The sequence below is a fragment of the Thalassophryne amazonica genome, chromosome 23 (genome assembly GCF_902500255.1).
Source record: "Thalassophryne amazonica chromosome 23, fThaAma1.1, whole genome shotgun sequence".
Classification (NCBI taxonomy): domain Eukaryota; kingdom Metazoa; phylum Chordata; class Actinopteri; order Batrachoidiformes; family Batrachoididae; genus Thalassophryne; species Thalassophryne amazonica.
Genome location: NC_047125.1, coordinates 268,519 through 294,745, shown reverse-complemented (window position 1 = coordinate 294,745; position 26,227 = coordinate 268,519). Strand labels below are relative to the sequence as shown.

The following is a 26,227-nucleotide window of genomic DNA, read 5'->3' as shown; positions in this document are numbered from 1 at the left end:
TTAGAGTCAGTCAGAGCTCACGTCTGTCTAGCAGAGGGACGCTGTCCTCTAAAATCAGGAGGAGGTTTCTCCATGGACCAGTCACTGTTCAGGGACACACAGCTGGGTCCAGGTCCAGACGGGTCTGGACTCTGATGGATGCTGAAAGACAAACAGCACCAACTGTTTATTAAAGATCAGAAAACATGATCATAAATAATGTTTGAAGGACAAATAACTGTAAATATCTTTACAGCAGGTCACAGTTTAATGTCCATCATATAAATACCTCCGTTTAAAATCAGCCCCAATGCCTTTTGAACGGTCACTCTTCAAGGACACGTAGCTGGGTTCAGGTCCACGTGCTCGGCCCCGCTGTGACCTGGAACACACAGCAAATGGAACAGCGCTGAGCCTGAATAATGATGGTGCGGCGATGTGAGCGCTGACCTCTGACGCAGTCCACAGTCACAGATCCTGGTCTCACCTCTGAGTTCTGGTCTGGATCGAAGCCCCCTCCTCTGCGTCCTCACCTTCACACAGACACAACAACATGCTGTCACACAGCAGTTCCCAGCATTCCTCTGGGTTACATGACAAACTACACTGACAGTCGCCATTTTTAACAAACTTTCACTCACTCTCTCACTCATCTTCAACCTCTTATGCGGGATCGGGTCGCGGGGGCAACAGCTCCAGCAGGGGACCCCAGACTTCCCTTTCCCGGGCCACATTGACCATCTCTGACTGGGGGATCCTGAGGCGTTCCCAGGCCAGTGTGGAGATATGATCTCTCCACCTAGTCCTGGGTCTTCCCTGGTTTCTCCTCCCAGGTGGACATCAATCAATCAATCAATTTTTTTTTTATATAGCACCAAATCACAACAAACAGTTGCCCCAAGGCGCTTTATATTGTAAGGCAAGGCCATACAATAATGATGTAAAACCCCAACGGTCAAAACGACCCCCTGTGAGCAAGCACTTGGCTACAGTAGGAAGGAAAAACTCCCTTTTAACAGGAAGAAACCTCCAGCAGAACCAGGCTCAGGGAGGGGCAGTCTTCTGCTGGGACTGGTTGGGGCTGAGGGAGAGAACCAGGAAAAAGACATGCTGTGGAGGGGAGCAGAGATCGATCACTAATGATTAAATGCAGAGTGGTGCATACAGAGCAAAAAGAGAAAGAAACAGTGCATCATGGGAACCCCCCAGCAGTCTACGTCTATAGCAGCATAACTAAGGGATGGTTCAGGGTCACCTGATCCAGCCCTAACTATAAGCTTTAGCAAAAAGGAAAGTTTTAAGCCTAATCTTAAAAGTAGAGAGGGTGTCTGTCTCCCTGATCTGAATTGGGAGCTGGTTCCACAGGAGAGGAGCCTGAAAGCTGAAGGCTCTGCCTCCCATTCTACTCTTACAAACCCTAGGAACTACAAGTAAGCCTGCAGTCTGAGAGCGAAGCGCTCTATTGGGGTGATATGGTACTATGAGGTCCCTAAGATAAGATGGGACCTGATTATTCAAAACCTTATAAGTAAGAAGAAGAATTTTAAATTCTATTCTAGAATTAACAGGAAGCCAATGAAGAGAGGCCAATATGGGTGAGATATGCTCTCTCCTTCTAGTCCCCGTCAGCACTCTAGCTGCAGCATTTTGAATTAACTGAAGGCTTTTTAGGGAACTTTTAGGACAACCTGATAATAATGAATTACAATAGTCCAGCCTAGAGGAAATAAATGCATGAATTAGTTTTTCAGCATCACTCTGAGACAAGACCTTTCTGATTTTAGAGATATTGCGTAAATGCAAAAAAGCAGTCCTACATATTTGTTTAATATGCGCTTTGAATGACATATCCTGATCAAAAATGACTCCAAGATTTCTCACAGTATTACTAGAGGTCAGGGTAATGCCATCCAGAGTAAGGATCTGGTTAGACACCATGTTTCTAAGATTTGTGGGCCAAGAACAATAACTTCAGTTTTATCTGAGTTTAAAAGCAGGAAATTAGAGGTCATCCATGTCTTTATGTCTGTAAGACAATCCTGCAGTTTAGCTAATTGGTGTGTGTCCTCTGGCTTCATGGATAGATAAAGCTGGGTATCATCTGCGTAACAATGAAAATTTAAGCAATACCGTCTAATAATACTGCCTAAGGGAAGCATATATAAAGTGAATAAAATTGGTCCTAGCACAGAACCTTGTGGAACTCCATAATTAACTTTAGTCTGTGAAGAAGATTCCCCATTTACATGAACAAATTGTAATCTATTAGACAAATATGATTCAAACCACCGCAGCGCAGTGCCTTTAATACCTATGGCATGCTCTAATCTCTGTAATAAAATTTTATGGTCAACAGTATCAAAAGCAGCACTGAGGTCTAACAGAACAAGCACAGAGATGAGTCCACTGTCCGAGGCCATAAGAAGATCATTTGTAACCTTCACTAATGCTGTTTCTGTACTATGATGAATTCTAAAACCTGACTGAAACTCTTCAAATAGACCATTCCTCTGCAGATGATCAGTTAGCTGTTTTACAACTACCCTTTCAAGAATTTTTGAGAGAAAAGGAAGGTTGGAGATTGGCCTATAATTAGCTAAGATAGCTGGGTCAAGTGATGGCTTTTTAAGTAATGGTTTAATTACTGCCACCTTAAAAGCCTGTGGTACATAGCCAACTAACAAAGATAGATTGATCATATTTAAGATCGAAGCATTAAATAATGGTAGGGCTTCCTTGAGCAGCCTGGTAGGAATGGGGTCTAATAAACATGTTGATGGTTTGGATGAAGTAACTAATGAAAATAACTCAGACAGAACAATCGGAGAGAAAGAGTCTAACCAAATACCGGCATCACTGAAAGCAGCCAAAGATAACGATACGTCTTTGGGATGGTTATGAGTAATTTTTTCTCTAATAGTTAAAATTTTGTTAGCAAAGAAAGTCATGAACTCATTACTAGTTAAAGATAATGGAATACTCAGCTCAATAGAGCTCTGACTCTTTGTCAGCCTGGCTACAGTGCTGAAAAGAAACCTGGGGTTGTTCTTATTTTCTTCAATTAGTGATGAGTAGAAAGATGTCCTAGCTTTACGGAGGGCTTTTTTATAGAGCAACAGACTCTTTTTCCAGGCTAAGTGAAGATCTTCTAAATTAGTGAGACGCCATTTCCTCTCCAACTTACGGGTTATCTGCTTTAAGCTACGAGTTTGAGAGTTATACCATGGAGTCAGACACTTCTGATTTAAAGCTCTCTTTTTCAGAGGAGCTACAGCATCCAAAGTTGTCTTCAATGAGGATGTAAAACTATTGACGAGATACTCTATCTCCCTTACAGAGTTTAGGTAGCTACTCTGCACTGTGTTGTTATATGGCATTAGAGAACATAAAGAAGGAATCATATCCTTAAACCTAGTTACAGCGCTTTCTGAAAGACTTCTAGTGTAATGAAACTTATTCCCTACTGCTGGGTAGTCCATCAGAGTAAATGTAAATGTTATTAAAAAATGATCAGACAGAAGGGAGTTTTCAGGGAATACTGTTAAGTCTTCTATTTCCATACCATAAGTCAGAACAAGATCTAAGATATGATTAAAGTGGTGGGTGGACTCATTTACTTTTTGAGCAAAGCCAATAGAGTCTAATAATAGATTAAATGCAGTGTTGAGGCTGTCATTCTCAGCATCTGTGTGGATGTTAAAATCGCCCACTATAATTATCTTATCTGAGCTAAGCACTAAGTCAGACAAAAGGTCTGAAAATTCACAGAGAAACTCACAGTAACGACCAGGTGGACGATAGATAATAACAAATAAACTGGTTTTTGGGACTTCCAATTTGGATGGACAAGACTAAGAGACAAGCTTTCAAATGAATTAAAGCTCTGTCTGGGTTTTTGATTAATTAATAAGCTGGAATGGAAGATTGCTGCTAATCCACCGCCCCGGCCCGTGCTACGAGCATTCTGACAGTTAGTGTGACTCGGGGGTGTTGACTCATTTAAACTAACATATTCATCCTGCTGTAACCAGGTTTCTGTTAGGCAGAATAAATCAATATGTTGATCAATTATTATATCATTTACCAACAGGGACTTAGAAGAGAGAGACCTAATGTTATTAGACCACATTTAACTGTTTTAGTCTGTGGTGCAGTAGAAGGTGCTATATTATTTTTTCTTTTTGAATTTTTATGCTTAAATAGATTTTTGCTGGTTATTGGTAGTCTGGGAGCAGGCACCGTCTCTACGGGGATGGGGTAATGAGGGGATGGCAGGGGGAGAGAAGCTGCAGAGAGGTGTGTAAGACTACAACTCTGCTTCCTGGTCCCAACCCTGGATAGTCACGGTTTGGAGGATTTAAGAAAATTAGCCAGATTTCTAGAAATGAGAGCTGCTCCATCCAAAGTGGGATGGATGCCGTCTCTCCTAACAAGACCAGGTTTTTCCCCAGAAGCTTTGCCAATTATCTATGAAGCCCACCTCATTTTTTGGACACCACTCAGACAGCCAGCAATTCAAGGAGAACATGCGGCTAAACATGTCACTCCCGGTCTGATTGGGGAGGGGCCCAGAGAAAACTACAGAGTCCGACATTGTTTTTGCAAAGTTACACACCGATTTAATGTTAATTTTAGTGACCTCCGATTGGCGTAACCGGGTGTCATTACTGCCGACGTGAATTACAATCTTACCAAATTACGCTTAGCCTTAACCAGCAGTTTCAAATTTCCTTCAATGTCGCCTGCTCTGGCCCCCGGAAGACAATTGACTATGGTTGCTGGTGTCGCTAACTTCACATTTCTCAAAACAGAGTCGCCAATAACCAGAGTTTGATCCTCGGCGGGTGTGTCGTCGAGTGGGGAAAAACGGTTAGAAATGTGAACGGGTTGGCGGTGTACACGGGGCTTCTGTTTAGGGCTACGCTTCCTCCTCACAGTCACCCAGTCAGCCTGCTTTCCCGGCTGCTCGGGATCTGCCAGAGGGGAACTAACGGCGGCTAAGCTACCTTGGTCCGCACCGACTACAGGGGCCTGGCTAGCTGTAGAATTTTCCACGGTGCGGAGCCGAGTCTCCAATTCGCCCAGCCTGGCCTCCAAAGCTACGAATAAGCTACACTTATTACAAGTACCATTACTGCTAAAGGAGGCCGAGGAATAACTAAACATTTCACACCCAGAGCAGAAAAGTGCGGGAGAGACAGGAGAAGCCGCCATGCTAAATCGGCTAAGAGCTAGTAGCTACGCTAAGCTAGCGGATTCCTAAAAACACGCAAAGTGAATAATGTGTAAATAATTTAGAGGTGATTCAGCAGAATGAGTGCTTTAGTTAAGGCACGTAAAGATTACAATGGGAAACAAATCGTAATCTAGATAACTAGATCAATCTAACTGCGCAGATTAAACAGCTAACAGATACAGAAAAACACCGCTGTGCTCCGGAACAGGAAGTGATACAATACCGCAGTGAGAGCCAACCACCAGTAGAGGCAAGCAAGCCTGGAACACCTCCCTACGGAGGCGCCAAGGGGGCATCCTTATCAGATGCCCGAACCACCTCAACTGGCTACTTTCAACACGAAGGAGGAGTGGCTCTACTCAGAGCTACTGACGGATGACTGAGCTTCTCACCCTATCTCTAAGGGAGACACCAGCCACTTGTACCCGCGATCTACTTTTTTCAGTCATGACCCAACCCTCATGACCATAGATAAGAGTAGGAACGAAGATTGACCAGTAGATCGAGCGCTTCACCATTTGGCTCAGCTCCCTTTTCGTCATAACAGCATGGTAGAGCAAATGCAATACCGCCCCTGCTGCGCCAATTCTCCGGCCAATCTCTCACTCCATTGTCCCCTCACTCATGAACAAGACCCCAAGGTACTTGAACTCCTTCACTTGGGGCAAGACCTCATTCCCTACCCAGAGTTGGAAATCCATCGGTTTCCTGCTGAGAACCATGGCTTCAGATTTATAGGTGCTGATCCTCATCTCAGCCGCTTCACACTCAGCTGTAAACTGATCCAGTGAGTGTTGGAGGTCACCGGCCAATGAAGCAAACAGGACCACATCATCTGCTAAAAGCAGTGATGAGACCCCAAGCCCACCAAACTGGAAACCCTCCCCCCCCAACTATGTCTCGATATCCTATCCATGAATATCACAAAATGGAGCGGTGACAAGGTGCAGCCCTGGTGGAGGCCAACCCCCCCCCCCGGAAACAAGTCTGACTTACTGCTGAGCACTCGATCACAGCTCTCGCTTTGCGAGTACAGAAATTGGATGGCCCTGAGAAGGGGCCCCCCCTCACTCCATACTCCTGCAGCACCGCCCACTCAATCTCCCAGGGTACCCGATCATACGCCTTCTCCAAGTCCACAAAACACATGTAGACTGGATGGTCCTACTCCCAGGCCCCCTTCAGTCTACTTGTGAGAGTGAAGCGCTGGTTGGTTGTTCCACGACCAGGGCGGAACCTGCATTGTTCCTGTTAAATCCAAGGTTTGACGATCAGCCAAACCCTCCTTTCTAGCACCCTGGAGTAGATTTTACCAGGGAGGCTGAGTAGTGTGATGCCCCTGTAGTGGGCAGACACTCTCTGGTCCCATTTTTTAAATATGGGGACCACTACCCCAGTTGGCTACTCCTTAAGCACTGTCTGAGACCTCAAGGCAATGTCAAAGAGACGTCTCATCCAAGACAGTTCCTCCACACACAGAGCCTTCATCATTTCTGGACGGATATCATCAACCCCTGAGACGTTGCCATTGCGGAGTTGTTTGGCTTACCTCAGTGACTTCCACCAGGGAAAATGATGATAATCCTCCATCAGCTTCCAGCTCTGCCCTACTATAGAGGGCACTCTGGTTTCATGCAGGAGTTCCTCAAAGTGTTCCTTCCAGTGCCTAATGACATCCTCGGTTGAGGTAAAGGGAGTTCTATCCTTACTGTAGACATCTTGGATGGTTCCCTGTTTTCCCCTCCTGAGGTGCCTCACGGTCCGCCAGAAGCACCTTGGTGCTGACCGAAACTCCTTCTACATGGTTACTCCAAACTCCTCCCACAGCCACTGCTTTGCCTCACCCATAACAGAGGCTGCCACCCTTTGGGCATGTCGGTACCTTGCAATTGCCTCCAGAGCCCTCCAAGATAACATATCCTGAAAGGACTCCTCAGTCGGACAGCTTCACTGACCACCGGTGTCCACCATGGTGTTCGAGGGTTGCCGCCCCTTCAGGCACCTAAGACCTTCAGGCCACAGCTCCCTGCTGCAGCTTCAGCAATGGAAGCTTTGAACATTGCCAATTCTGGTTCAATGCTCCCAACCTCCACAGGGATGTTAGAAAAGCTCCACTGGAAGTGTGAGTTGAAAATCTGTCGGACAGTGGGCTCCTGCAGACATTCCCAGTTCACCCGCACTAGCCATTTGTGTTCACCAGGTCTGTCCAAAATCCTCCCCCACCCTCTGATCCAACTCACCACCAGATGGTGATCAGTTGGCAGCTCTGCCTCTCTCTTCACCCGAGTGTCCAGAACATGCGGCCTCAGATCAGATAATACGATCACAAAATTAATAATCGACCTTCAGCCTAGGGTGCTCTGGTAACATGTACACTTATGAGCATCCTTATGTTCGAACATGGTGTTCGTTATGGACAGTCCGTGACTAGCACAGAAGTCAAATTAAAAAAATGACCGCTCGGGTTTAGATCGGGGAGGCCGTTCCTCCTAATCACACCTCTTCAGGTGTCTCTGTCATTGCCCACATGTGTACTGAAGGCCCCCAGCAGAACAATGGATCTCCCCACCAGAGCCCCATACAAAATTCCATTCAGGGACTCCAAGAAGGGAGAATATTCTAAACTGCTGTTCGGTGCTGTTGGAAAAGTTCTTGTGTTTTATTAATTTTCATTATTATCATGAACGGAAATGTTGCATATTTGTGTTAATTGTTAAATTCTAATAAGACAGTTTAATTCTGAAGGTTTTCATGTGAGATGTCAAGAGACAATCTTCAAGGAGCAAAAGATAAAAGAAGGCCTCTCTCCCCCATTTGAGAAAAATATATTTGTTTTGGCCAACCTTGGGTTAGGTAAGTAAATGGACTGCATTTATATAGCACTTTTCCATCTGCATCAGACACTCAAAGCGCTTTACAAATAATGCCTCACATTCACCCCAATGTGAGGAATTATTGTGATTAATAATCGGTAGCTTAGCCGCCGTTAGTTACCCCCTGGCAGATCCCGAGCAGCCGGGAAAGCAGGCTGACTGGGTGACTGTGAGGAGGAAGCGGAGCCCTAAACAGAAGCCCCGTGTACACCGCCAACCCGTTCACATCTCTAACCGTTTTTCCCCACTCGACGACACACCCGCCGAGGATCAAACTCTGGTTATTGGTGACTCTGTTTTGCGAAATGTGAAGTTAGCGACACCAGCAACCATAGTCAATTGTCTTCCGGGGGCCAGAGCAGGCGACATTGAAGGAAATTTGAAACTGCTGGCTAAGGCTAAGCGTAAATTTGGTAAGATTGTAATTCACGTCGGCAGTAATGACACCCGGTTACGCCAATCGGAGGTCACTAAAATTAACATTAAATCGGTGTGTAACTTTGCAAAAAACAATGTCGGACTCTGTAGTTTTCTCTGGGCCCCTCCCCAATCAGACCGGGAGTGACATGTTTAGCCGCATGTTCTCCTTGAATTGCTGGCTGTCTGAGTGGTGTCCAAAAAATGAGGTGGGCTTCATAGATAATTGGCAAAGCTTCTGGGGAAAACCTGGTCTTGTTAGGAGAGACGGCATCCATCCCACTTTGGATGGAGCAGCTCTCATTTCTAGAAATCTGGCCAATTTTCTTAAATCCTCCAAACAGTGACTATCCAGGGTTGGGACCAGGAAGCAGAGTTGTAGTCTTACACACCTCTCTGCAGCTTCTCTCCCCCTGCCATCCCCTCATTACTCCATCCCCGTAGAGACGGTGCCTGCTCCCAGACCACCAATAACCAGCAAAAATCTATTTAAGCATAAAAATTCAAAAAGAAAAAATAATATAGCACCTTCAACTGCACCACAGACTAAAACAGTTAAATGTGGTCTATTAAACATTAGGTCTCTCTCTTCTAAGTCCCTGTTGGTAAATGATATAATAATTGATCAACATATTGATTTATTCTGCCTTACAGAAACCTGGTTACAGCAGGATGAATATGTTAGTTTAAATGAGTCAACACCCCCGAGTCACACTAACTGTCAGAATGCTCGTAGCACGGGCCGAGGAGGAGGATTAGCAGCAATCTTCCATTCCAGCTTATTAATTAATCAAAAACCTAGACAGAGCTTTAATTCATTTGAAAGCTTGACTCTTAGTCTTGTCCATCCAAATTGGAAGTCCCAAAAAACAGTTTTATTTGTTATTATCTATCGTCCACCTGGTCGTTACTGTGAGTTTCTCTGTGAATTTTCAGACCTTTTGTCTGACTTAGTGCTTAGCTCAGATAAGATAATTATAGTGGGCGATTTTAACATCCACACAGATGCTGAGAATGACAGCCTCAACACTGCATTTAATCTATTATTAGACTCTATTGGCTTTGCTCAAAAAGTAAATGAGTCCACCCACCACTTTAATCATATCTTAGATCTTGTTCTGACTTATGGTATGGAAATAGAAGACTTAACAGTATTCCCTGAAAACTCCCTTCTGTCTGATCATTTCTTAATAACATTTACATTTACTCTGATGGACTACCCAGCAGTGGGGAATAAGTTTCATTACACTAGAAGTCTTTCAGAAAGCGCTGTAACTACGTTTAAGGATATGATTCCTTCTTTATGTTCTCTAATGCCATATACCAACACAGTGCAGAGTAGCTACCTAAACTCTGTAAGTGAGATAGAGTATCTCGTCAATAGTTTTACATCCTCATTGAAGACAACTTTGGATGCTGTAGCTCCTCTAAAAAAGAGAGCTTTAAATCAGAAGTGCCTGACTCCATGGTATAACTCATAAACTCGTAGCTTAAAGCAGATAACCCATAAGTTGGAGAGGAAATGGCGTCTCACTAATTTAGAAGATCTTCACTTAGCCTGGAAAAAGAGTCTGTTGCTCTATAAAAAAGCCCTCCGTAAAGCTAGGACATCTTTCTACTCATCACTAATTGAAGAAAATAAGAACAACCCCAGGTTTCTTTTCAGCACTGTAGCCAGGCTGACAAAGAGTCAGAGCTCTATTGAGCTGAGTATTCCATTAACTTTAACTAGTAATGACTTCATGACTTTCTTTGCTAACAAAATTTTAACTATCAGAGAAAAAATTACTCATAACCATCCCAAAGACGTATCGTTATCTTTGGCTGCTTTCAGTGATGCCGGTATTTGGTTAGACTCTTTCTCTCCGATTGTTCTGTCTGAGTTATTTTCATTAGTTACTTCATCCAAACCATCAACATGTCTATTAGACCCCATTCCTACCAGGCTGCTCAAGGAAGCCCTACCATTATTTAATGCTTCGATCTTAAATATGATCAATCTATCTTTGTTAGTTGGCTATGTACCACAGGCTTTTAAGGTGGCAGTAATTAAACCATTACTTAAAAAGCCATCACTTGACCCAGCTATCTTAGCTAATTATAGGCCAATCTCCAACCTTCCTTTTCTCTCAAAAATTCTTGAAAGGGTAGTTGTAAAACAGCTAACTGATCATCTGCAGAGGAATGGTCTATTTGAAGAGTTTCAGTCAGGTTTTAGAATTCATCATAGTACAGAAACAGCATTAGTGAAGGTTACAAATGATCTTCTTATGGCCTCGGACAGTGGACTCATCTCTGTGCTTGTTCTGTTAGACTTCAGTGCTGCTTTTGATACTGTTGACCATAAAATTTTATTACAGAGATTAGAGCATGCCATAGGTATTAAAGGCACTGCACTGCGGTGGTTTGAATATTTGTCTAATAGATTACAATTTGTTCATGTGGGAATCTTGTGGGAATCAAATGGGGAATCTTCGTCACAGACTAAAGTTAATTATGGAGTTCCACAAGGTTCTGTGCTAGGACCAATTTTATTCACTTTATACATGCTTCCCTTAGGCAGTCTTATTAGACGGTATTGCTTAAATTTTCATTGTTACGCAGATGATACCCAGCTTTATCTATCCATGAAGCCAGAGGACACACACCAATTAGCTAAACTGCAGGATTGTCTTACAGACATAAAGACATGGATGACCTCTAATTTCCTGATTTTAAACTCAGATAAAACTGAAGTTATTGTACTTGGCCCCACAAATCTTAGAAACATGGTGTCTAACCAGATCCTTACTCTGGATGGCATTACCCTGACCTCTAGTAATACTGTGAGAAATCTTGGAGTCATTTTTGATCAGGATATGTCATTCAAAGCGCATATTAAACAAATATGTAGGACTGCTTTTTTGCATTTACGCAATATCTCTAAAATCAGAAAGGTCTTGTCTCAGAGTGATGCTGAAAAACTAATTCATGCATTTATTTCCTCTAGGCTGGACTATTGTAATTCATTATTATCAGGTTGTCCTAAAAGTTCCCTAAAAAGCCTTCAGTTCATTCAAAATGCTGCAGCTAGAGTACTGATGGGGACTAGAAGGAGAGAGCATATCTCACCCATATTGGCCTCTCTTCATTGGCTTCCTGTTAATTCTAGAATAGAATTTAAAGTTCTTCTTCTTACTTATAATGTTTTGAATAATCAGGTCCCATCTTATCTTAGGGACCTCGCAGTACCATATCACCCCAATAGAGCGCTTCGCTCTCAGACTGCAGGCTTACTTGTAGTTCCTAGGGTTTGTAAGAGTAGAATGGGAGGCAGAGCCTTCAGCTTTCAGGCTCCTCTCCTGTGGAACCAGCTCCCAATTCAGATCAGGGAGACAGACACCCTCTCTACTTTTAAGATTAGGCTTAAAACTTTCCTTTTTGCTAAAGCTTATAGTTAGGGCTGGATCAGGTGACCCTGAACCATCCCTTACTTATGCTGCTATAGACGTAGACTGCTGGGGGGTTCCCATGATGCACTGTTTCTTTCTCTTTTTGCTCTGTATGCACCACTCTGCATTTAATCATTAGTGATCGATCTCTGCTCCCCTCCACAGCATGTCTTTTTCCTGGTTCTCTCCCTCAGCCCCAACCAGTCCCAGCAGAAGACTGCCCCTCCCTGAGCCTGGTTCTGCTGGAGGTTTCTTCCTGTTAAAAGGGAGTTTTTCCTTCCCACTGTCGCCAAATGCTTGCTCACAGGGGGTCGTTTTGACCGTTGGGGTTTTACATAATTATTGTATGGCCTTGCCTTACAATATAAAGCGCCTTGGGGCAACTGTTTGTTGTGATTTGGCGCTATATAAAAAAATTGATTGATTGATTGATTGATTAAGTCCGGCAACTGTGTTGGAAAGGGTGGGGAAAGTTATGACTGGAGAAACTGTTGCTAGGTAACCTCCTGTGATGCAGGCTGTATATTATCTGAGGTTTTACTAATGAGCCTTCAGTGATTGCACTCCCGCGGTAATAGAGACTTCAGTTGAATCAAGACATTGGTCTTCCTCTTCCTCCAGCTGAGTCAGCACAGCAAGAAATTTTTCTGACATTCTTGGTCCTTTGAGCCAGGTGCCAATATCCCTCCAGGACTGGTGAAGAGGAGCCAGTGAGCTGCAAAACTGTGCACAGTTGAGCCTGGGACCCGTTGAAAGACCTCCGCCTCAACGTTACGTGAAAATTGAGGCCATTGATCCAGGATCCTTGATCCAGAAGTGGAGGGTGATGGTAATACTCTCACGGCAGGAGGGGACTGACAGGACGTAAACACTCCCGCTGGTAAAGACTTCAATTGAAGCATCTCGTCTGTCATGTCCCTTTTCCTGCTGCCAAGTCAGATCAGCGAGAAATTGTGCGTATGCACCTGCACCTGAAAAAACAACAGTCAGAGTTTTCCCTCCCACCACCCGAAGGCACAGGGAGGCAACCCTCTCATCTACTGGGGTAAACGCCAATGTAGCGGCGCTCAGCCAGGGACTATCCCCACACCTGTCAAGCACCTCCCATCCTGGGCAACTCCAGAGAAGAATAAGGTCCAACGTCTATCAAGAAGAGTGGTTCCAGAGCCAAGGCTGTGCTGGCTCCTTCCCCCACAGTGAGGTGATGTTCCACACCCCCAGAGCTAGCCCGGGTCTGGTCCACCGAGGCCCTTGACTTTTACTGTCAACCATGGGACAGCGCATCCGACACCAGCGGTTCCCGGTGCGGTGGTGAGCCCACAAGGCGGAGACGATGGGGCACCGTGGCAAGACCAGCCACCAGCCGCTCGCTGACGGGCCCTCCATTCAGGCCTGGCTCCAGATGGGGGCCTGGGCTTCCTCGGCCCGGGTTACGTTTCCTCTGCCTTGTTTTGTCATGGTATCATTGTGAAATCATTATTAGTCTGGCCCCTCTCCGGAGACCAATTTACTATGGAGACCCTACCAGGAGCAAAAAGGGTCCAGACAACACAGGTCTCAGGTCCATCACGGTACACAAACCTCTCCACCACGATAAGGTGACGGTTCCTGGGTGGAACTCCTTTCACCGAAACTTAGGCATCTTATATATACACTACTCTGGAATCACCCCCAAATCCCAATGGTCAATTGTCACTCCCACTGACGTCCTTCATTTGGGTCTCATAAACATAAGGTCACTGTCCTCAAAACCACTGTTGACAAACGATCCAATTATGCAGCACCACTTAGATATGATTGGTTTATGTGAAACCTAGCTTAAACCTACTGCTGTCCTCCCCCTAAATGAAGCCTGCCCACTGGCGTACATATTTAGTCACGTCCCTCATGACACAAAGAAATGCAGGGGTGTTGCTCTAATTTATAAATCTGGGTTTAGCTTACTAGCTGTTGGCGGTCTAAAATATAATTTGTTGCAACCGTCTCTCCCTCCGGCTCCTCGGTTGCCCCTGCCACTCTTAGGCCTCATCTCATGCCTTCCCTGGGTTGGGGGAGTGCCCTGTCGGGTGGCTCATCCTTCTCTGGCTGCCTGACTCCCTGGCTCCCTTGTTGGTTGGTTTTCCCCCAGGACTGCCCGCCGCCTCCCTGTCTCGTGGTTGCCCTGGTGCCTCCCTTGGGAATGGGGTCGGTTGTGGAGACCGGTGGGGCTGGGATGTGCGGTCCGCTCCCTGCACTGTGCCTCTCCCTTCCTCTGGCTGCGTGGTGTTCGGTCTCACATTTCACACCCTTTTAATGCACTTCACTAGCTTAGTACTTACACGCACATTATATTGGGTTTTAAGTAGCACATTATAAGGTTCATATAAATAAGCCTTCTGATCCCCTGTGATGGTATGGGGGTGTGTTAGTGCCCATGACATGGACAACTTACACATCTGTAATGGCACCATCAATGCTGAAAGGTACATCCAGGTTTTGGAGCAACACATGCTGCCATCCAAGCAACGTCTTTTTCAGGGACGTCCCTGCTTATTTCAGCAAGACAATGCCAAGCCACATTCTGCACGTGTTCCAACAGCGTGGCTTCGTAGTAAAAGAGTGCGGGTACTAGACTGGCCTGCCTGCAGTCCAGACCTGTCGCCCAGTGAAAATGTGTGGCACATTATGAAGCGCAAAATACGACAATGGAGACCCCGGACTGTTGAAGAACTGAAGTCGTACATCAAGCAAGAATGGGAAAGAATTCCACCTACAAAGCTTTAACAATTAGTGTCCTCAGTTCCCAAACGCTTATTGAGTGTTGTTAGAAGGAAAGGTGATGTAACACATCAGTGTAAACATACCACTGTCCCAGCTTTTTGAAATGTGTTACAGGCATCCATTTCAAAATGAGCAAATATTTGCACAAAAACAATAAAGTTTATCAGTTTGAACATTAAATATCTTGTCTTTGTGGTGTATTCAGTTGAATATAGGTTGAAGAGGATTTGAAAATCATTGTATTCTGTTTTTAATTACATTTTACACAATGTCCCAACTTCAATGGAATTGGGGTTGTAAATCACACTGACAAAGTGAGGAACCTTGGGGTAATTTTTTTATCCTACGTTGTCCTTTGACCTCCACATTAGAGATATTACCAGGACTGCTTTCTTCCATCTGCAAAATATAGTGAAGATTCGTCCCATCCTGTCTATGGCTGATGCTGAGACCCTGATTCATGCGTTTATCTCTTCTAGATTGGACTATTGTAATGTTCTATTTTCTGGTTTACCGCAGTCCAGCATTAGGGCTCTCCAATTGGTTCAAAATGCTGCAGCCAGACTTTTAACACAAAGCAGAAAGTTTGACCACATTACACCCATTTTGGTGTCTCTTCACTGGCTTCCTGTCCCAGTGAGATCAGATTTTAAGGTTCTGCTATTAGCCTATAAAATTGTTCACAGACTGGCACCTCCCTACCTAGCTGACCTAATTAAACCCTACGTACCGGCCCGGGCTCTGCGCTGTCAGGGTCCAGGACTACTTTGTGTCCCTAAGGTGAATAAGACGTCTGTGGGTCACAGAGCTTTCTCTTATCGTGCCCTTGTTCTGTGGAATGATCTCCCTGCATCAATAAAACAGTCAGATTCTGTGGAGACTTTCAAGTCCAGACTTAAGACGCATTTATTCTCCCTCTCGTATGGCTAGCATACTGGCATAGTATGGAACTATGGTTCCTATCCTTTTAAATTCATTTTTATTAATTATGGAACAGGTCTCAGCCTCAACTTTAAATTCTGGGACCATTAGTGAAGCTTAGGGATAGCGGCCAGCTATCACCTTAGTATTTTCTCTGCTTTCCTTTCGATGTACTGCTGATGAATTACAGCTGAGGTGTAGTTTTTCTGGGAGACTGATTCCGCTCTTTTCCCCTCTGTCTGAAGTACCGATAGCGGGACAGCTACCGAACACAGGATGCTGGACTGACAGACTGCACACTGCGTTTGGAATGGACACAGCCGTGGGAACAGGCCCACTGACAGCACGAGGACTGCTGGATGACCCTGCCTGCGGCATAACTGCTGGTATGGACTTCTCATCAAACAGATGTTCTTTTGTTATAATGTCGTGTTTGATTTCCTGTTTTCTGTTTCTTCAGCTTTGTAAAAACCTTGTAAATGTTTGAATGGCCGAAGCAGCGGGTCACCCCTCTGAGTATAGCTACTCCTCTCTTTTTGTTGGAGGCGATGCTCTCGTGGTTAAGTGTTGGAATTCAGACCAGAGGATCCTCAGTTCAAATCCCAGCCTGACTGGAAAATAACTAAGAGCCCTTGAGCAAGGTCCTTGAGCTCCTAGTTGCTCCCGGTGTGTAGTGAGCACCTTGCATGGCAGCAGCCTCACATCGGGGTGGATGTGAGGCATTACTGTAAAGTGCTTTGAGCGTCTGATACAGATGGAAAAGTGATATATAAATGCAGTCCATTTTGCGTTGCCCGTATGAGCTCCTATAAACCTCTTTTTCATTTCTGCTGTTCTACTTCTGTAAGGTGCGTTTCTTAGCGAGGGTGAATTACTCATGTAAACAAAGAGTCCCCTCGTCTCGAGTCACAATGAGGTCATTTAATATCTCCTCGTTCTCCTTTTCTTCTTCCATCTCGGCCTTCAGATCTGATGTCACCAGCGGGTTGTTTTTCTTCCTCTTTGCGTTGATGTTCCATCCTTCAGTCAGTCTCTCCTTGATGCGCTCCTTCTCTCCACACTCTACCTGGACACTCAGCTACCTCAGAGTGTCAGCGGCGTTCATCAGTGTGGAAAACGTTTTTTTCTCCCAAGTCCATCCTGAGCTTCAGTCGTGCTGGATGAAGGCACTTTGCCTGTAGGTCCTTTTGCTTTAATTGCTTGATGACTTCATGGACCTCAGCCCTCTTCTTCTGTAGCTCAGGAGAATAATCTTGATTGAAGAATATCCTCTTGTCTTGAAACATCACCTTTCCTTGGCTCCATGCTTGCTGTAGAACGATGTCTTTTACTGCTGCGTGGAGGAATCTGATGATGATTGATCTGGGCGGAGCAGCTGGGTCCATCGGTCAGGATGGAGTGAGTGCTGAGCTCTTTCAACTTTAATATCCAGGTTGGGAAGCAGCTTCAGCACTTTGGGAAGCAGGTCCTTTACAAAAGCAACCACCTGTCCTTGTTCACTCCCCTCAGGCATTTGGAATATTCGAAGGTTGTTTGGTCTCAACCTGTTTTGTAGATCATCACAAACAGCTGTGAGATGTTGTTCACGTTGTAGCAGGTACCATAACACGCGACGCTGCCCCCCCCCCACCTCCACCTCATTCACTCTCCCCTCCAGCCCACAAATCCTTTGCTGGTTGTCACCCGGGTGCCCTTTAATATCACACACAGCTTTTTTCCCCAAACGCTCACGAGTCTGTGCTGTTTGTTTACGCCCCTGAGTATTTTCAATGCTGAGTTTTCTCATTTCGTCTATCAGAGACGTTTAAGCCTCACATGCTGCTTGGTCGCCGCAATTAGGAGCATCTAAGCTAGCACTGTCCGTGCTCGGTGATTGACCGTCTGTTTCTCTCAAAGTCCCTTAATTGTTTTCCGTGTCCTCTGGAAGATGTCACCTTTGGGAATTCATTTCTTTTCTGAAGGCTTTAAATATATGCAGTTGTCACTTTTTTTCTACTTTTCCCCTGACGGAGCCTCGTCTCTAACCTGTTCTCTTATTATGACATCACCGGAATACCTCATCTTCTCCATTTTTGTGGAAGCGTTATAGCGCCACATACAAACCAGGAATATGGAACTACAGCATTTTCAGTGCGGGACGGAAATGGTGCCGCGTTTACGCAACAGTTTTTGAAATTGACAAAGAAATATATCGTATCGGGAAGGTTTCATTTCTGTGGGGACAAGAACTCAAAATGCTTCAAACATTTTCTTTTATATATGAGTCTAGAATATATAATAATTACAATTCCTGACAAAAACTATTGAACTTTTTCATGATTTTCTGAGATGCACAACACCAGCACACACTGTGACCCCTGACCTTAAAATCTATTTATGTAATGATCTTCACCAAATCAAAAGTGACCAAATTAAAAAGACGTTAACAGCTGAGTGACCTCATTAATTAATAATGTGAATTATGAGCTAAATATACAGTTACAGCAAATAATTTGACAACAAAATGAATTTATTATGTCCAAAATAAAACGGGGACGACGCAATTTTCACAGGAAGTGAAATAATTTTGTGATTATTTTTGACACTTTAGGGGAGGTGATGATCTAGTGGTTAAGTGTTGGACCTGAGACCAGAGGATCCTCTGTTCAAATCCCAGCCTGACTGGAAAATCACTAAGGGCCCTGGGGCAAGGTCCTTAATCCCCTAGTTGGTCCGAGTGTGTAATGAGCGATTGTATGGTAGCAGCCTGATCATCGGGGTGAACGTGAGGCATTATTGTAAAGCACTATATAAATACAGTCCATTTATTTATTTGACACTTACCGCAACCCTTCATCACCTTCTTGGTGTCTACATGTCCTTCAGACTCTGAGGGACACTCCCTCCTCCTCCTCCTCCTCTTCATGGTTTTTCTTTTCCCTCTCAGAACTCTGCGGTGGGTCTCCTGAGGTTGGATTCTTGTGGTCCAGGAAATGTTTTGTTCTGTCTGTCAGCGATTTGGCTGCTGAACTCTGACTGTGGAAATCAGCCTGCAGACTGAAGAACAGGAGAAGATCAGACAGATCACTGCTCCTCAACATTCACTCATACTGTGAAGAAGAGTTTAGTTTAAGGTCCACACTCTGAGCGGTCTCACAGTATTGTCACGTGGAGACACTATATTTCAGGTTGTTGTTTTTTCTCCATTTGAAGCTTTTTTCTTTTTCTTTTTTTTCCTTTTCACGTACATGCCTTGTGGGTATTTGTCCACTGCCCGTAACAGAGCTCCAGACCCTTTACAGGCTCCCTGCTGGTGGTGAGCCCACATGTGGGTGACAAGTGTTTTTTGAGGCAGAGGCCAATACGGTTATAGACCCAGCTTCAAGCACAACAGATAAAACTGAATAAAAATAAATAAAAGAATAAAAACATAATACAATGATTTAGAATACAGAATACAGCTTTTTTGAAACCTGTTGCAGGCATCCATTTCAAAATGAGCAAATATTTGTTGTGTGTTGGGGGGGTTTGGCTGGACATTTTGGTGTTCTTTTCTTTTCTTTGCTCTCCAGGTGGTATGCAAACTGATTTATTGTCTGTGGAGAAGGTGCTGGCAGAAGAGTCCTTCACCCTCATCAACGTGATTTGCAGCACCTGTGGATGATGCTCACGTGCAACCTTAAAGACTTTCAGCTGAAGCAGATAATGAGATGGCGTTCTGCATTTAAGCCATGTGTGATTCGAGCAGAATTGCCGGGAACTCGACCTTGTGATGTTCGTTTGTGAGACGCTGAGGGCCGCGCCTGGGTTTGACACATCGTGCCTGTGAAGGAGGACGGGTGAGGGACACATGCTGTCAGCACACATCAGAGGTGATTTGATTGTCTGAATAATTGTTAACAGTAATTTGGTATTTTGTTACGCAGTATATGTGAATATTGATGAGAGTTGTGCAGCTCGCTTCTCACGGCCGTGGCGTGCGGACAGATGATCCTCCACCTGTTGTGAGAAGCTGCTCATTTACATAAAGCTTAAATTCAGACATGAATGTGTTGCTGATAGTGTGTGCCTTTGAAGGATATTAGTTGTAGCTGCTGACTTACCTCACCTTTTCTATCCTTCACAGAGTCGGTTTGTCGAGCACCAAATTTTAGTGCTACACAAATCAAGACTGGCAAGAAGCAGACGGTCGGCGTTTGTGCAGACTGTTGTACCGCTTGCTGCAGCTCACAGCCATGTTTGCCGTCCGCCGGCCAGGCTCACGGCTGTGTCAGTGCCCCCATCCAGGCGCATAGCTCGTTGGAGGTCACTAACCAGGCCAGCGACTCGTCAGAGGCCGCCCGCCAGGCCCGCAACTCGTGGGGGCTGCCGCCAACATCAACAGTCACCTCGTCATTCCTGCGGGGAAGCCGGGACTCTTGTGTGGATTTTGGGGGTGGCTTGTGTTAGCTATGTTGACTCCCCCCCCGCCCGTTTCTTTGATATTTCTGTTAGCTTTTCGGTGTAACTGTTGTGCGTGATGCTGGAAGAAAGGGTGGCTCTTCTAAAGAGCCGTGTCCAAAAGCTAGAACAGCTTGTTAGCTCAGTGGAGATAGATCTTACGTGCTCTCCAGGTGAGGTTGGTGTTAGGCCGGCTGGCGTGCCCATTGGCATCAGCCTAGAAACGCCGGCTGTGGAGGACGGTTTTCAGACTGTGGTTAGTCGGAGGAGGTCACGTGGGGCTCAGTGCCCCTTTGTGGCACCCAAATCACAGTCATCTGTGAACTGTGAACCGATTTTCTTCCTTGGATGTGCCTGATGTGAGTTCTTTGAGCCCACGAGTGACTTCCACTCCTATCTCCAGGCCAAAACGCCGGGCTTTAGTGGTAGGGGATTCTATCACCCGCAAAGTCAGGTTACAGACGTCGGATGATGTTAAATGTATTCCTGGGGCCAGAGCTCCCACCATTGCCGCCTATCTTAGGGTCCCGACACTGCAGAAGGGTAGACAGTAGTGATGTCAGTCTGACACCAAAGCGCCGATCCGTGCTTCAAGCTTGTTGCGTTCTTTTTGAACCACTGCTTTAAAGTTCGCTTTGCAGCAGAGCAAATGACGTAAGTGAGAACGTATGAAGCAGTGACTGCTTCAGTCCCGAATGAATCGCTTCATATTGCGAGATGAGTCACTGACGCGAGACTTGCTTCAGGAAGTTTCTGCGTGCCAAAACGCACCTTAAAGGCACTTGTCATAACAAACAACATGTGGGTTTGTTGGAGTTGTTCTTGTCATCATCATCATCACTGCTTTTGGATCAACATGGAGCCAACCAGGAAGAGAAGCCGTTCTCAAATGTGGGAACACTTTGAGCTGATCAGTCCTAATAAGGTGAGTGCTTTATTACGAAACAAGCAACTTAAAAGGTAGTCATGTAGCAGCCTGTAAGTTAGGTACAGTTGCCTGTGCAGTGATTTAAGTGATTTTCTATGACCTGACAGTTTGTGTTCTTGTTTGATCATTACTCTTCATACAGGTCCAGTGCTTGCATTGTTCCATGCAGGTGGTGTATAATAACAATACGTCCTCGATGCATGAAAACAAGCAGGAGATCACTGTTCGTGGTAGGTTATGTTCAATAGATATGATTATTCACACAACTCTACACACCACTAAAATATTACAGTAACATGATGTCAAATAACAGTTTTATTTGTTTGATTCTGTCTTAGTGGACTGAAAGCAGGAGCTGGATGAGGCTCTGGTGAACATGTTGGTGAAGGACTCTCAGCCTTTGACCACTGTGGACGATCCAGGCTTCAAAGAGTTTGTGGGAAAGCTTGACCCCACATACACTCTGCCTTCCAGACAGGCTCTGAAGAAGATGGTGGAGAAGAAATATGAGGAGGAGATAGTCAAAGCCAAGGTTCAACTGCAGAGCGTGGAGGGATTCAGTCTGACCTCTAATATGTGGACCTCCACCAATATGGATACTTATCTGGCAGTAACGTGTCACTGTGTGCTGATGACATGAAGATGGCCACTTTACTTTGAGGAGTGCTGCCTTTCCCCCAAGACCACACTGCTGAAAACACTGCAGCTGCTCAGAGGTCTCTGATGGTGCAGTGGGGACTGGAGGGGAAGGTTCAATGCCAAGTGACTGATGCGGCTGCAAACATGGTGTCCACTGCAAACAAGCTCGCCTTACGACATGTTGTTTGCATTGCACATGCATTCAATTTGGTAGTGAAAAAAATCCCTGGATCAAACGCCTGGCCCAGCAGATCTGCGCACAAAGGCACAAAAAGTGGTGACTTATTTTAGGTCCAGCACTGCCGGCAAAGAAAAAGTCAAACAGGTGCGACAGCAAATGAAGTGTGCTGTGATGAAGCTCATACAGGAGGTGGACACTCGCTGGAACAGCACCTTTATGATGCTACAGTGCTTGTACAATGAGAGGCAGACAGTCGGGGCAGCTCTGGCATCGCTGAAGACAGATGTCCATCCTCTTTTGTCTGAGGAATATGAAACCATCGCAGCCTGTCTCCAAGTGCTCACCCCATTCTATACAGCAACTGTGGAGCTGTCCCAGGAGAGGAGAGTGTCTGGTTAAATGGTGATTCCACTAGTGAAGATGTTGTTTCAAGCCACCCGGGAAGCAATCATGAAAACAACAAATGTAACAGCTACACTTCTTGGACAGACTATCACGACAACCCTCAACAATAAGATTGACAACCTGGAAAGCTCAACTGTACTGTCACTTGCCACTCTGCTGGATCCAAGATTTAAATCCATCGGATTATACAGTCCAGAGAAGGCCCACAATGCTGTGAGGAAACTTACAGCTGAATGTGCAGCAGTGGTGAGGCACACACAAGTGGAAACCTTATCAGATCATCCGTCAACTTCTGCTCCACCTCAACCGGCAACAAATGCACAAAATCCGTCCTCCACAGGTAGTTGTAAGTTGGTAATTATGAACACACACACACACACACACACACACACACACACACACACACACACACACACACACACACACACACACACACACACACACACACACACACACACACACACACACACACACACACACACACACACACACACAGAGAGAGAGAGAAACCTGTCTGTGTTCTTGATTGTCAAATCTTTGTCTTTCAGCTTTAAACCTCTGGACAAGTTTCGCTCGAGGTGTATCACAAGCAAGAGCTCACAGGAATTATACATCGGATGCCACGATTGAAGTTCAGAGATACATGACTGATCCTCCCTTGCAAAGATCGGAGAATCCTCTGCTGTACTGGAATGACCACAGAAATGTTTCCCCACATTTATTCTTGTTGGCTAAACAATATTTATGCATACCAGCCTCATCTGTTCCTTGTGAATGTCTTTTTTTCCAAAAGCTGGAGAGCAAAAAAAGGAATCACCTGAGTCCAAAAACAGTGGAAAAACTCTTATTCCTCAATAAAAACCTCTGAATTCCCATCCCCAAAATTCATGACCGTCTGTTACACAAGTACAACCCACTTTCCCTGCACCTATTTTGTGTCCTAAATAACAATGTCTGAATTCCCATCCCCAAAATTCATGACTGTCCTGAGTTACACAAGCACAGCCCACCTTCCCTGCACATACTTTGTTTCCTAAAGCACACCTTCTATCAATCCCAGATACTAGTCAACATGTCAAGTGAATCAGCTGAACATATTTTAACAGTGTTGTCTAGTATTTCACCACTAGATGTCACTGTAATGTAACTTTGAATGAATGAACCCATGTTCAATACAAATGGCAAAGTGGTTCAGTACTGTTTTGCTTTCTTTGTTGGTTTCTGGGCATGGACAGCCCGCTTAAAATCACACCACAGATTTTCAATAATATTCAGGTCTGGGGTCTGAGATGGCCATTCCAGAACCTTGTACTTGTTCCTCTGCATGAATGCCTCAGTAGATTTTGAGCAGTGTTTAGGGTCATTGTCTTGTTGAAAGATCCAGCCCCGGCACAACTTCAAATTTAATTTTCTGAGCCTTAACTGCAAACCTCTGCAGTTCCACGACACAAAAATTAAGTTTTATTCCTTTCTGCGATTCTGTGATTATAAATCAACAGCTTGACCACATCAAGAAAGGAAACGCAACGACATCTCAGAGCCGAGGCCTGACCAATCAACAGCCTGCACGCCTCCTGGCGCCTGTCGGTCACGTGATTTCTGAGAAACAGCACGATAGTGATGGCAATTTCGAAGCCTCATGAACCAATGAGCCACTGCAACACAACTGGCTGAAAATCGACACACTGCTTCGAGGCGTTTGATACAGCTTAAAGGGTGACATCTGATGGATTGCTTTGAGAATTACCTTGAGCGAGTGCCCTGACAAATGTTTGCAGTAATTCATGACTGATGTGGTTTGTTCTTGAAAAATAATAAGAAAAAAAGTCATATGTATTATTGTGTCTTTTTAATGTAATAAATAGCCCCTACAGATGCACACATAATGGTTATGAAAGCCTTTATTGTAGACTATATGTAGATTTGTATTATCATTCCTCAAACTATATTTGGATAAAATGTGACGGGAAAAGTGAGAAAGACGTGCTTCTGCAACTGGTGCTCATGTTGCTTTAATTTATAAATTAGAATAGAGGGGATAGGAGACGGTGATTGTGCAACTTTCAACAATTTTTATTAAAAAAAAAGAATTTCAACAGTGCTGGACTTTAATCGGCTCCTCTTCTGCCTCACCACCTCTCCAGCTTTGGCGAAGACCCGCTCACAAGGCACTGATGTTGCTTCATCGACAAATATTTTTTTGCCATTCTCTGTAAATTGGGATAGACTGCGACTCGTGTCACCCAGTATTTGAGCCGGTCTTCTCCTCTGGAGGTGGGCATATGTTGGGTCAAACCTTTGTAGTAAAGCCCTGAAGGCTTTGCTCTCCATTATTTTGAACGGTTGTGCATCTTCCACAACATAGTCCACCAGTGCCTCATCCAGCTCAGCTTGTCTGCCTTTAATAGAAACACAGTCTGACATGCTGAGCTATTTTTGTTTTTGAGTATGTTTTAATCTTAGATGAGTAAAATACAGCTTACATTACCTGATTCCTGCTCCAGGAGCAGCAGCCTCTGATGTCTCGGGATGTTTGGACCTCAGGTGTCATTGAAGACGTTTTGTTACTGTACCTCAACTCTTGAGCACAAATCAAGCACTTGACCTTTTTGGGGCTTATTAGATCAAAGTGCTCCCAAGCAGTTGATCGTGTTCTTTTTGGAACTGGCTCCTCCATGTCCCTTCCTCACCACTACTCACTCTCTCACACACACACTCACCTTTCTCACACCTTTCACTTCAACAAAATCACAGCTCTTCAGTCAGTCAGCTCAGTTTCTGATCTACCTATAATATATAGTCTGACCTATAACTGTGTTGATGTACTGTGTGAATAAATGTTGTATATGTTGTGTGTGTCTGTCTGTTAGATCCTATGTGTATGTAGCTAACTAGACTAAATTAACTATAAACTAATGCTTTCCTTGGCTCAGATTCACGTGCTAATTGGTAATAACAGTGTTGCTAGCGATCTCCTCCTCTCAAAAACCCACGGTTTGAGCTAAGATTCAGATCTCATTTAAATACTTGGCGGGTCGTATTGAAATGCCCAGATTGTTTGAATTTCCCGCGGAACTCGATACGTGGTGTGACGTAACGAGGCCTCGCTCGCAGTGGTCACGTGATGGGGGCGTGCTCGAAACGCTGTTCACAGACACTTCGGTTCATAAAACTCGATGCTGTGTCGAGCAGCCTGACTCGAGCTTAACATCACTAGTCTGCGCACACGGAGCAACAACTTATTAAGATGAGTTCAACAAAGAGTTTTAACTCAGAGTCTTCATCAGGGCGTTTTCTTAACTCATAAATCTAAATTTTTTCGTCGTCATAATATTTCTGAGCGAATCTGAAGCCCGACGGCGAACAAACGAAACAACCAACATTTAACACTTGATGGCGTGATTGACAAGTTAAAAACAACCTTTACCTGATGACCAGTGGCCGACAGCAGAGACAGAGAGACGCAGACGGCAGTCCAAAAGACAAAAGAGACAGAATTCAGTCCAACTCTGAAACCCACCTCCGACTCGCCAACCCGGAAATGAGATACACGGTGCAGTGCTGCCCCCTGGTGTTCAGAGTCACACCGGGGACAAGAAAGTCCAATTTCTACACCGACAGAGTTCCAGAGGGACCCAAAGAGTCCCCACTAGTGAGGCTCTTGAGCATAAGAATTGTGCACAAAATGAAAGAAAAGCGAAACTTTCAGTATTTGCTCTTGATGACAAAAGCTTTAAGATGTGGAGGCGCTCACAGCTTGACCCCTGGGGTCAGCTAGAGGTCAATGACCTGTAAAAATCTCTCACAGCTGGTCTGCTCTGTGTCAGTCTGATCCCATCAGATCTCAGAAGCTAAGCAGAGCAGCATCTGATTAGTACTTGGATGGGAGACCTCTGGAGCACCAGCGGCTGTGTGCGTTTCTTTGGGTAAAACTGGAGTTGCGTCAGGAAGGACATCCAGCGTAAAACTTGTGCCGATGTTACCGATGCGGATCTGGCTCTATCCGCTGTGGTGACCCCGAACAAACAGGAGCAGCTG

At 44.9% G+C, this 26,227-nt stretch overlaps 1 protein-coding gene across 2 annotated transcripts in view; it reads right to left on the bottom strand.

Moving 5' to 3' along the window:
* Nucleotides 1-25,728, bottom strand: part of LOC117504823 (NACHT, LRR and PYD domains-containing protein 3-like) — a 56,873-nt gene extending 31,145 nt beyond the window's left edge. For both annotated transcript variants that reach the window (XM_034164359.1, XM_034164360.1), the window contains exons 1-5: nt 25,617-25,728; nt 18,441-18,653; nt 467-512; nt 269-361; nt 22-141 (exon numbers count right to left, since the gene is read on the bottom strand). In XM_034164359.1, the coding sequence (XP_034020250.1) occupies nt 22-141; nt 269-361; nt 467-512; nt 18,441-18,522 (341 nt within the window). In that variant the 5' untranslated portion in view covers nt 18,523-18,653; nt 25,617-25,728. The remainder of the gene's footprint in view (nt 1-21; nt 142-268; nt 362-466; nt 513-18,440; nt 18,654-25,616) is intronic.
* Between the last annotated feature and the right edge of the window lie 499 nt (nt 25,729-26,227).